Genomic DNA, 13324 nt, shown 5'->3' on the forward strand with positions numbered 1-13324 from the left:
GAGGAGTTGACCACATTTATCTAAGAATCCTGAGTTATCATGACATATTCTATCAGCTTTGCCTTATAACATCAGAAGATTCAAAAGCAGCTCAGGACTGCATGATTTCTCTGAACACAAGTACATCCTGACTTCAGGTTGACCCTGAAATTTTCAGACATTTGGAAAAACTAGAAGTAAATAGTTAGAAATTAGGCAGGCAGTGACCACACAGTGAGAACCAGCCTAAGTCTCAATTCTAGACTTCTTCTGTTATTTCTGTGGAGGAGTGGAGACCTTTACTATAAATGTCAAAAACACCTAACATTGTTGTTTCTAATGCGTAATCTTCTCGCCTGTATCATTCAAAAAAGATGGGAGACCTTTCCACTCCACAGGGATTACTGCAGGCATCTCCCAGGTTCTACCCTCTGCCTGCCTTGAAAGCAGGCAAATTGGGCTGTTCATGCACTCTCAAGTAGCCAAGAGAAGAGGCAGTAATTTTTCAAGTTGTCCATACCAGACATCTTCCTCAAAAATCAGCACGTCTACATGCCCTTGTTGCCAGCAGTAAGTATTTGAATACCATGCATTAGAGTCAGGGAACAGTGTACTGCTGCAGTTCTTCGTGTTTGCCCTGCAAGCCGTGGTCAGTGCACACCTCCACAGCTGGTCACCCAGCTGCCACACCTCTAGCCAGCACTTTTGCAGGGCACTGGGCATCAGCTTCAGCTTTTGGGAATACACTGACTAGAGTGAGGTTGATAGACATCCCTGAAGCATGCCAGTCTCTTCTGCATATGGGTCCCTGCCCCAAGATAACAGAATGCCATGTGTGGGTCAGCTTCGCAGGGAGAGTAAGCTAAACACTATCAATGGTATGGATTAAACAAATCACAATATTTACAAACAAGCTGTAAGCACAAACCCACTGCATACTTTTTTAACACTACCTGAAAGTTCAGCTCTGTATAAAGTTCCTTCTTCAGCATTTTCTTCCTTAAGATCTCACTCCATATGGGAGCTGAGGAGTGATGTTTTGCAGAAGGATTTGCCACCCTGGTGCTCAGCACAAGGCCATGGACCCAAGTCCCACCATATAGTCTGTCCTCCAGCTCCCTCCCAGAAACACCATGTCCAGCTATAGACACACAACATTATTTGTATCTTAGTGAGGCTGGGAATCCAGCAAGTACAGCAAATATCAAAATGAGTCTGAAATTCCCTGCACCACTTCTTTTTATTATTGGTCAGCTAACTTTATGAGGTCTATGCAGGAGAAAGCAGCTACAAAGGCTTCCAGAACTTAGAAGTAAATTGCAAACATGTGAACTGGCTCTCAAGGACAGTCAACTACAAACTGCAGCAATCTGACCCCAAATCACGTCTTGTGTGTAAATACAAGAGAATGGTTTCTTGAGGTCATTAGCTGTACTAGATTTAGGAGATTTACTTGAGATACACCTTACTAACAACACGACTTATAACTGCCACTACTTCCAATATCCCAGTACTTCCATTGATGACTTTTAATGGTATTAAGAGGTATATAGTGTTGCATAGATACAAAACAAAACAAAAAGACTGAAGATGCATGGTACCTCCCTAACAATTTTAGGAAAACCTGGCACGTGTTAAACGTAAGCTCCAGAAAGCCCTTAAGGCCTTTTTTAATAACAAGATATAAATAAAACACATAACATTTGGACTCTTCATTTACATCGTAGTTTTGGAGCCTTCAGGGATTTTTTTTCCAAGCTTTTCTTCACAACCAAGAGTTTGTTTTTTCAGAATACAAGCTTAGTTCCCAACATAATCCCGGGGCTTGGAAAGTTGAAGCATTAATTTAAAAAACAATTATGCCAAAAAATGGGCAATATTTTGCAATAACCATGCATTAACCATTTTGATCAAAACTCAAGTTTGATGCACAGGAAGCAATAAAGCCTGTAGAAACAGGCTAATTCACACCAAATGAAAATTGTCCTTGAAAGATTCACAATGTGCTGTCCAAAGACACAGTGGGAAAATAAATACAGTTGTTACAGAGGGCTGTTCTTCCCTTTGTTGCTGCATTTTTGATGCCCCTTCACAGGTGGCCAGGCAGTATCTTCAAGGCCCAAAACCTCAGTAACTACTACAGTGATTCCTAATTCTCCTGACCCTTGCAGAAGCATTAAGATGTGGCACTTCAAAACACCACAGCCAGAGAAGACCTGCTCTTCCCTCTATAGGAGGTAAAAGACAGGAATAATATCCATGTCTCAATTGCACTTCCAACACTTCTGGGAAGAACTCCAATACAGAGTCACCCAATTAACTGCAAATTTGGGGGTTGAGATCTCCCTGGGGCACCTTTCCCTTCTCAGTGGGTTGGGAGAAAGACTATTCTTTAAGCACATTCAACAGCAAAGCATCAATTTTGACTGAAATAAGGGACTGCACTGGAGGGTTGTACTTTCATCAAGAGAGCTCAAGAGTGCGAGTTGATTTAATTTTAAAATTCACAATATGACTTCCCTTTAGAGGTTTTATTCAGTAATGAAAAGCTGATCCTCTACCTCGTCTGAAACTTTTTTTCCCCCTCAAACCTCTCATTTAATTTCTTGAGGCTATAAAATCAGCTAGATTCCCTGGGGAAACAGCAACATTTTTATAGCTATATTCCCATGTGATAATGGCAACTATTACCAATTTTGGTCAAATGTAAAATTCTAGTGGAAACTAGTTCAGAAATCTGCCTTGGACTCAAGAAGAAACAATAATCTCGTGTTAATACCTACTCTGAACAGAACTAACGGCTATACGTGCTTGTGCTTCTTGCTTATTTGTTAAAGGAAGAACAAAAAAAAATGCACACAGCAGGACAATCATCTGTATAACAGAGTACAGCTAACAAAATAAGGACAAGGCTGGAGAATCAAAGCAGAACAGAGACACCTCATTATCAAGCAGACCCAGTCAAATGTAGGGAAGGTGTCTGCGTGTGGCATTCCAGCCTCTAGAAAAAGCTGGAAGAGTAGGTTGGAAAAGACCTACTTTTCTGATAGTTTTTCTTTGGGTCAGCTGTAAATTTCAATTGTGATGTTTAAGTGAATATGTTTTCTCAGAGATAAAGTATTACTCATGCCAAGAAACTTGATGTGGAAGAAAAAGCTATGCAAGAAAAGAACACGCATGAAAAGAGATTTTCTCCCGATAACATTTTGATATGCCAACTTCTGCACGCCTGAACACTCAACATTTTCACTGAGGATGAATGACCTCTCCCCCATGAGACTAATGAAACCACTGCTAAGCAGCACTGAACCATGGTTCTTCCCAGAAGCACTAACACAAAAGAAAATATCCAAATAAAACCGAGTACAAGAACAATTAACCATTGCACAACACATCTATTAGCATTGGTGCTCTGGGCAAAGACTTGATTTCTTTGTCACCAAATGTGTCACCAATTCCAGATGCCCCTTTGTATCAGATGAAAATACGAAGCCTCCTGGCCAGTAGTACATACTACATTTGATAAAATTGTAACACTTCAAAAATGTTCTTAATATTCTTTTATCCCTGTGGGGGAGAAATTGCTTCCTAGATTCCTGGTGGGAGGCAAATTCTAAGATGGTGACAAGACAGTCACTCCCTAAGAAATAAATATCACCTTCAAAGACAAACTGATTCAGGTCCAACAAAGCAGCCTCTCTGCTTAGAACAATCTAGCAGGAACAAAGGTAGAAGTGAAGACCTATAATTACTGCTAAGCAATGACACAATTACTGACTAAAGGCATGGAGGAGATATTACATGGATCATGTCTGTTTAGTTTTTTAGTGTATGCTGTGCCATATGTTTTCACTTAAGTTAAAAAAAAAAAAAAACAACAAACTGCAGCAACTCTTCCATCCTCATTACACAGAGAGGATGCCAGATACTAGCTACTCTTTCTTATGAAAGCCTTTTATATTCTTTAAGCCACACGTACTGAGAACTTCTATTAATAGTCAGGTATTTCTCCAGTCTTGTTAGTTGCCCTTCTCCAACTAACTCTTTCCTTTTGCTTTAGCTACAGAGGTAAATTTGGGGAGGAAGTGCTCTGGGATTAATAATCTCACTAGCACTATAAACAATTTTTCCATTGCTTATTCATTGACGAATTTAACCCTGAAAGCAGTGCACATGCTAGAGGATCTCTGTAACAATATGGACAGCATGTGCATATTCATACCTCCATAAATTACACTGATAGAAGCTAGAAAAGGGTGCAAATACAAAAGAAGAAATTTCAATTTCAATTAAAAAAACTCTCCACGTAACTTGTTTAAGAGCCTGAGATTGCTGCAGTCTCCTTGCTCTTCACTGAAAAAAGCTGCAAGAGCAGGCTTGTGGGTCTGGGAAAGAAGAATTCCTACAAGTAAATTAGACCCTTGCAAATGGCGAAACATGGGAGGCACTCCAACATCCCAGTTAATGCTGAAACAATAGCCTGGGACACAGGAGGGTGCTCAGCAGCCTGAGCTGTCCCCCACAGGACATCTTGACATTTGTAGCTTTTAGAGTTCCAACTTTAACGAGAAGTTGGATCTTCTCAACAGCTCTTGAGATGGACTAATTTCATCATGTTCCTGAATGACATCCCTCGCTTTGGCTATATACCCACTAACAAATCAGCAGCAGGGCACGGGCCCACACTGTCTTACATGAGTGCACGCTATTAAAGTGTTAGCACAGTCCCCGATGGTTTTCACCAGGGCCAGCAAAGTATCCTCCTCTATAATTCTCACTCATTCATAGGGTCATAGGCTAATACAAGCCTGTGACCTTTCTCAATAGGAAGCCTGGATAGAGCCACCCTCTTGGGGGGGGCAGGGAGTTAACCTGTTTGAACAATGAGCTCAACCGCCTTCAGGACCAGAGGACAACCATTGTATTTATTGAGATGGAGTCATCATTTCCAAGTGCTCACAGTGGCACATACCGTTTCTAGATTCTGTTGAGTCACATAGTAGCACGCAAGCTCAATGTGGCACTAACAGTCTCATTTTTTAAAGTAAGCACAGTCCAATATGACAGTGGCCTGTTTGACAACATAGTTGTCATTCTTCATTTAGAAAATCTTGATTCAGATTCTGAAAAATAACCTCATATATTCGTAGCCAGCTGCAGAAGTCACCAGGTGAAACCTAGAGCCACGGTTACACAAAAGGCCAAACTACATACTTGTAGTGTCCCTTTGTGGTGTCAAAACCTAATATACTCATGCCTCTTCAGAAATATGCCATATCTATTACTTTCCATATTCTCTGCACACAGAAAAAGCAAGAGTTCCCACAAAGGGCTACAAACATCTGTGATGAATGCAATGACACCTTCAGTCTGCTGTATCAGCTCCAACACTCCTAACAGTTCTCAGCTCCACTTTGGTTCCAGGTCACTGGGGATTGGGATCAAGTAATTAGGATCAATCGTTGGTCCAGATCTTTGGTGAACAGAGGCAGAGCCAAGTACAACGTACTAAAATTCCCTGCCCATTTAAGACAGTTTAAGAAAAAGGTACAAACCACTCCTCAAACTCCTGTTCATCTATTTTGAAAATGTTGTAGAGGACACTCAGAGACCACTGTTCAACAAGAGTTTGCACACCACTTCCTACCGCATGCCTCATCTCAGAAAGTCCTCTTCATAAAGCAGTAGGGTCACCACCCACTTATTCCTGTGCTTCTTTCATTTAGCAGACAAGTAATCACTAACATAGTTAACTAACAATAGCAGCAGTTTCCAATCTGACATGAGATGTGCATTATTCCTACGGCAATAGTCGATCTCAGAAACAGCATCATTTGGGGGAAAGTCTAAAAACTTTCATATTCAGAACCATATGCACCTTGAGGGCTTCTACACGTGAATGCTCCTGGAGAGAGTGGAGCACTCTGGTCATAAAACCCCTTTGCATGGGCTAAATGGCCAAATCAGAAAATGACCAATGGAGAAAAGCAGCAAGCATTCTTTCATGAAGAATCATAGAATGCTTTGGGTTGGAAGGGACCTTTAGAGGTCATCTAGCCCAACCCCCCTGCCGTGAGCAGGGACAGATTTAACTAGATCAGTGTGCTCAGAGCCCCATCCAACCCGACCTTGAATGTTTCCAGGGATGGGGCCTCCACTACCTCTCTGGGCAACCTGTTCCAGTGCTTCACCACCCTCACCGTAAAACATTTCTTCCTTATAGCCAGTCTAAATCTATTCTTCTTTAGTTTAAAACCATTATTCCTTGTTCTGTCACAACAGGCCTTGCCAAAAAGATTCTTCCCATCTTTCCTGTAGGCCCCCTTTAAGTACTGGAAGGTCTCAATAAGGTGTCCTTGCAGCCTTCTCTTCTCCAGGCTGAATAACCCCAACTCTCTCAGCCTGGCCTCATAGGAGAGGTGCTCCAGCCCTCGGATCATTTTGGTGGCGCTCTCCTGGATCCGCTCCAGCAGGTCCATGTCCTCCTTGTGCTGAGGGCCCCAGAGCTGGATGCAGTACTCCACGTGAGGTCTCACCAGAGCAGAGCAGAGATGCAGAATCACCTCCCTCGACCTGCTGGCCACGCTTCTTTTGATGCAGCCCAGGATACGTTTGGCTTTCTGGGCTGCAAGAGCACATTGCCAGCTCATGTCCAGCTTTTCATCTACCAGTACCCCCAAGTCCTTCTCCACAGGGCTGCTCTCAATCTCTTCATCCCCCGACCTGTACTGATATCGGGGGTTGCCCCATCCCAAGTGCAGGACCTTGCATTTGGCCTTGTTGAACCTCATGAGGTTCACAGAGGCCCACCTTTCCATCTTGTCCAGGTCCCTTTGGATGACATCTCGTCCTCCTGGCATGTCAACCACACCACTCAGCTTGGTGTTGTCTGCAAACTTGCTGAGGGTGCACTCGATCCCACTGTCTATGTCATTGATGAAGATGTTAAATAGCACTGGTCCCAGTACAGATCCTTGAGGGACTCCACTTGTCACAAGAAACACTGTTAAGCTTTCTATGTTATACTGAGTATCTTTTAGCATCTGGAGATGGAAGAACTGTCTTTACAATCAGATTCTCTTTGAAGAAAATTAAGATCCCCGATGAACTGTGTCAAAATGATCAACATACTGCCACCTTCTTGATATGATCGCCTTTAAAGAGTGGTAGTCCTGCCCTGAAAATTTCTGAGCCATTTCTGCTCTTTTACATGTAATTTATACAGATGTGTTACTCCAAACTAGTGCATCTCAGTAGACAATGCTTCTCAAAAGCTGCCTTCCCCTAAAGATTGCAAGACTTGTTCTTGCAATCTTGGAATTGTTCTTTCTTGGACCAGTAAACACCAAATGATGGATGAAAAAGGACTTTCATTTTTTTACAGAGACAAAGAAAAACTTAACTAAACTCTGAAGAACAGAGAGAAACTTTAACAAGAGAAAGCAGAAATGGTGGATTAGCCTCCAAGTTGCTAAGAATCTCTTGATTTCATAACTTTAGTAGTTTCAAGCTACCACAGATTAGTTTCTAGAAGTTTCTTGGAACATGCAGCATTACTGAAAGTGAGCTCATCCTGTAGCTATATTTCACACCAGGAGAAAAAAAAAAAAAAAAAAGCCATTTGGCACTTGGACTAGATCACAGTGACTTGAAAACACCAGGGTAATATTCACTGAAGTTCTCAGCAAAATCTTCCCATTACCAGCCCAGCTATGGTTGGTGTCTATAAACACCAACTGCCCTTTCCAGTGTGATGCCCGTCGGAAATCCCAGCTGATGGTGTCACAGGGCTTTCTAACGCACAGAGCAAAACTCCTGCCCCATCTGTTTCAACACATGCACGTCTCTACACTTTCTCAGCCACCTCGACTACTCTTTTTCCCATGCACATCCCAGCTCTGATAGCCTTCATCTCACACCAGCACGTGACTGAGCTCCACACTGCCTGCCTGGGTCAGTTGTTTGGATATCATTAGATGGCCCTGACTGAAAGCCCTAATGAGGTGCTGATCCCATCATCCAATCACTCAGCTGAGCCAGAATGCATCCCGTGGGACGGCCAGAAAAGACTGATGCAAGAATTCCAAGTGATGTGTAACATGAAAGGGCGCCATTCGCATCGCTAGGACTCACAGCCTGTCAGCACAGCCATTAGAAATCCTGGGCTACAGAGATTTATAATTCAACCCTCCCACACACAGAACTTGCTCCAGACTGAAACTTGGCACAAAATTCAATCCCAGGAGGGCATTAAAAAAATAACCCATTCAACGGTTCCCGTCCCATGGCTTCAGCTCACAGCCATTTAAATAATGGCAATTTCTTATTTCTCTTTTTAACTGAGGAAATCCAATATAAACCACCAGATTTACATAACATTGCAGTGGTGATAAAAGCTGGCAACAAACCCAGGGAGAAGGCTGCCAGAGCCATTCCGTCATCCCCTTTTGGTGAATTTCTCCATTTGGATTCAGTTTAACAGAATGATTTTTATTAGGTCAAGCTGACATCGTGTGTAATCTGCAAATCCCACCTCCACGTTGGTCAGGCAGCTTGCCCTAGCTTTGTACACCTTGTGTTCCTGTTAGGAGGGGACAACCCCTCCTGTGGTCAATGCAGCCTCCCACTTGTGCTGTCACTGTTATTTCTTTGCTGCAAACTCTGCTGGCTGATTTAGAGGACAGTAATTAGTTGCCTATTGAGCTGAAAAAGACCAACTGGACAAGGAATGGACATATACAAAACAAAGAAGGGAATTGATGCAAGCCAAAAGGTATTTGTGAGTAGAGCCTTTGATTTGATCGGAGATTGTTCAAACAACGACAACACCTGCTTCCACAGAGACACACAGACATAAGCCTGTTGTGGCTGCAGCCGTTTCTCCACCAGGTATTTCAATTCCTACGGGGGCCATCTGTAACCTTGAGTTTGTCAGGGGGAAGAAAAAAAAAAAAAAAAAAAAGATCTTGGAAGTTGATGCAATGCCACAAACGCTTCTTAATAAATACATCAGACTTCAGGAAGTCTGCAGCAAATGACTGCTGTGAGCGTAAGACTTCTGCTCCACCAACACTCACCCAGAGAGGTCTTTTGTGGCACATGCAGGATAGCAAGGGGCTTGTGTCACCCACAAAATATACCATCTGCTGGGTGGGCTACTGGCTCCCATCTCACCACCACCAGCACCACTCTTGCTCTCCCACAGCATACCTGAGATGCAGCCCCTGCTGCCACACCCCAGCTGCAGGACAAGTTGTATTACACATCATCACTGAAGCATCTGACAGATTTTTCCTATTCGTCATAAAAGTCCGCAAGTAGCACAACTATAAAATAATTACACAACCAAATGCTATGAAAAAAAAAAAAAAAAAAGAAGATTTTTATCAGTGGTCAATCCCAAGGCTCCAAAGCTCAGAAAGAGGAGTCTTTCCTGTTCTTTGGAGAAGTACTGATTTAAAGGTACTTTAAATCAGTTTGGACTCTCTTTGCTGCTGTCACCAAAGATGCTACAAGCTACGGCAGTCAATGCAAAAATGCTTCTTCCAGAATGTGGTGGTAGGCCTAAATTGCCATTGTTGCACTGACTCCCCGTGAACTAAACCATCCTCCACGTTCCAGCTGTGCAAACGCTTTTGGGTTTCTGAGACCTACATATACAATGCTGCTCCAGAACAGGAGAAAAAAGCTGAGCCCAAGGGGCCACCTGAGCTTTCAAACCAGAAAAACAAGATGGGGCAAGCATCTGCAGAACCACCTTCTTTTTCAACAGCTGTACAGTTTTCTCCTACCTTGTCCTTTAATTCCAAAAGGGGGTACAAAGTCCCTGATACGTGCCCATTTCCTGAAGGAATCATCCAAGAACATTGGTGCCGGCTTCGAGAATCTGAGAAAACCAAAATGAGAGAGAAATTAACTCCTGAACTAGGAAGGATACATTTCTGTAGGGAGGATGAGAGAATCCATACCTAAGTCCTGATTCCACATTCTCACCAGCAGTACAGTAACGTGGAAGATTTAACTTTTACCCAAAGGCGCCTGCAGTGGAAGAAATCTGTCAGACTCTGTGCCATGAGGTCACCCAAAACACTTAAGTCGTAAGCCTGGCAATCGCTTCCACACTATTGTTTGGCTATTAATTTAGCTACAGTAAGTTGTAAATCACAACCAGAGTTCAGGCAGTTTTACTTCCAGCTTTGTAAGCACAAGCCAATTTATGCGCTGTCTACATGAGCATGTGAGGAAGGGGTGCAGAGTTGCCTTTATATTGTTCATTACATATATGCGTGCTTCTCTGTGCAGGTGTGGATGCACAAAATGCATGTGCAAGGCTGGGGTTATCTGCTCTCATGGCTGCTTCTGCCTCATATACGCATACACAGCAGCTATCATAACACAGGCAAGAAAGGAAATGGTTCAGGAGATCATGAAGCAGCACTTAGTTTACAGAGAATGAAAATTCAGTACAGATGTAGGTGTTTTCTTTTGCATTCATTAACATATAAATGAATCAAGAGAGGTCCTTGCCAAACCACACAGTTGTGATCTATCCAAAATCACTTACAAAAGAGAAAAATAGTCCTTCTTAACCGTGTCATTATGGGAATATATTATCCTAATTACACCCTCAACAGACAAACACAGCAGCTACTAAAAATTTGTCTCTTCTAGAAACAGTACAGTGGCCAGATAGAAGGAAACAATTAGCAAAAGAAACTACAGAAATATTAACTTTCATATGGGACCATTTCTGAGTATATCAAGAACACTGCTAGAAAATATGCTAATACTATTAGAAATCTGTTCATTCAATCATATCAAAACAGTAGCAGGGATGTTCTGGATCAAAATCAATCACACTAGGCTACAGAAATGAATAAAGGAATGTACCGCATTTAGAGTCAGAGAATACATCTCCACTACGGACATGCTGCAAGTGCAATGTACACGTATCTGAAATAGACACAGCCTGGCTAACCTAGGTACTGGCAGCAGGATAGATGTAACACACCAGTTTAACCCTCCCTTCAGGCTGTTTTTGCACTCAGCATGCAACTCCATGCTACTGCAATCAGATAACTTTTGGACTTGAACAACTTGATGCAACATAAACTCATCTACATTATGCCACAGCCAGGTACAGAACAACAATTTCAGATATTTCAGATATCAGCACAATGAGGAAAGGATGGAATGAATTCTGAATTATAAACTGCTCAAAGTACAGTCCTATCACAGATGCCCTGTAAATCAGAGGTTGCAGAAATCTCTGGGAATGGGGAAGAGAGAAACCAAGAGCATTTAACAAAACAAGAACAGAAGACTCCAACTCACCCATGCATACTGTTTCAAATCCACTCATGCAATCTGTAATAAGATTATCTATAACCATAGAAGCAGGATGCACAGATTACATGTCTGATCTAGAAGGAAAGGAATGTTTTTCCAGAGCTGAGGATATGAAAGAATCTATAGACCTTTATCTGGGGAAAGGTGGGGAAGATGTGTTAGATATATTAGAGCTTCTGAAGATCTTGAGTAAAAAACAAAAAACCCACAGGCCTACTTAAAAAAAAAAAAAAAAAAAGAGAAAGAACAGGATACAATAATACTCTGAAAATATCCTAAAAGCTTCAATAACCTGACAAATTAGTTCAGTGTTCTTTCAAGCATCTTGGTGCACTGAAATGTAAGTATTATGTTACACTGGTGGATCTCCAAGGAGTTATCTCCACCTCCTTCCAACATCAATAGGAGGAATCTTTGCAGGATTCTCATACATTGTAAGAGCTTTTATAACCTGAATAGCTACAGCACAGACGTTCACAGCTCTTGCTTTACAGCTACCACTTGAACGAATAGCAGAAGTCAGGTCCCACAGAATGGTCCCCGTTCTCCCCAAGCAGCAGCCACAGTGAAGGAGAATGGCACTGCCTGGGGGTCACCAGCACCTTTGGGATGGTTTGTTAGGTCACCGAGCTACTCTGGTTGCCACTGTGACATGCAACTTTCAGGAAAAATTTGGATGCTTCAGAAAATGCATATATGAGCAGGTTTTATTCTCCTCTCAAGAATCAAGAAGATTCCCTACAATAATGCTACAAAGTAGTACAGTATGATTTAAAAACTTATCCAGTTCAGTTTGCCTATTCAAGAGCACTGCACGAAAAAGATGGTACAGGCTGTAAGGTCAGGCCTAACTCAGAAGTTGGTATTATTTATAGATGCAATTAACTGGTCTATTTGCAAGTCATACACCAGGAGAAGACAGTTTACAGTAGTCTGACATGGAGTATTGAGTATCTCTCCCTAATGCAGATTCCCCCTTACAAGGTGCCTGGTAAAACCAGGAGGAAGGTCAGACCCTCCTGGGACTCCCTGGGCCCTGAGGGGAGTCCCCAAAAGCAGCAGCTGAAGCACCAGCAGGACTGATCTGATGCTCTATGGTGTCCCTTCTGCATGTGACCAAAGTGATGCCCAAAGAGAAGGCTGAAGTGACCATTGGACTTGTTATTGTATTTGCTACAAGTAAACTTCGGGATTTTTCTAGCAAACACCACAATAGCCTTAGACCACCTCCTACTATCTGATAATACTTAACAATACTGTACACAGAGCCAGGGAAACTGACTTTTAATTCTTAATTTTGCTTCATTTACAGAGGGGGGAGGAACAGTTTTGGGGGAAATATTATATCCACATGGGGGGAAAAAAAGAGCAAATTAGAGGATATTTAGCTCCCATAAATCTTGAAGGTAATTCCATTTTGGAACTGTTAAGAAATCATGAATGCTGTAAGCTCATGATATATGAAAAGTGCTTTGCCACCTCAATAAATCGGAGCAGGCCAGAACCGATGTCCAGCAGTGACAGGGAAACACTGTCTGCCAGACCTCTCCAGGAGCATGGCTGTTCTGTCTCGGCTCTGAAGCGCATCTGGCATATTCTAGTACCCTTCAGGAAATATCAGGATATGCCTCAAACAGGCCATGGGAATGCTCTCCGCAGAGCACCTAAAATACATTCCAAGGAATGCGTGGGAGTTTGTCAAACAGAAAAAGTGAATGTTTCTAAATGATGTTAAATTTTGTATCTACTGAGCAGCTTACATATGGGAAGCTGTATTTTACCCGGGTCGTCTGCCGCTGCTACCTAAAGGCAGGTGAGCTTCACCAACTTCACCACAGCTCTAGAACTGAAATAGGCTCGTGCTCTATGGGCAAACAGCACGTAAAGCGAGAGTTTTAGTTTTTCAAATTTGATTTTTGACCACTTCCTATCTACACCACCCCAGATTCCAGAACAGACATAATGCAACCTCATAGCACATAACAGCTATGAAAAG

The 13324-nt window shown here is 42.4% G+C and overlaps 1 protein-coding gene across 7 annotated transcripts in view; it reads right to left on the reverse strand.

Moving 5' to 3' along the window:
* ST3GAL3 (ST3 beta-galactoside alpha-2,3-sialyltransferase 3) overlaps positions 1-13324 on the reverse strand; it is a 183178-nt gene that overhangs the window by 61715 nt on the left and 108139 nt on the right. For all 7 annotated transcript variants that reach the window (XM_075711378.1, XM_075711376.1, XM_075711372.1 and 4 more), the window contains one exon: positions 9771-9865. In XM_075711378.1, the coding sequence (XP_075567493.1) occupies positions 9771-9865 (95 nt within the window). The remainder of the gene's footprint in view (positions 1-9770; positions 9866-13324) is intronic.

This window comes from Pelecanus crispus, chromosome 5 (genome assembly GCF_030463565.1).
Source record: "Pelecanus crispus isolate bPelCri1 chromosome 5, bPelCri1.pri, whole genome shotgun sequence".
Taxonomy (NCBI): domain Eukaryota; kingdom Metazoa; phylum Chordata; class Aves; order Pelecaniformes; family Pelecanidae; genus Pelecanus; species Pelecanus crispus.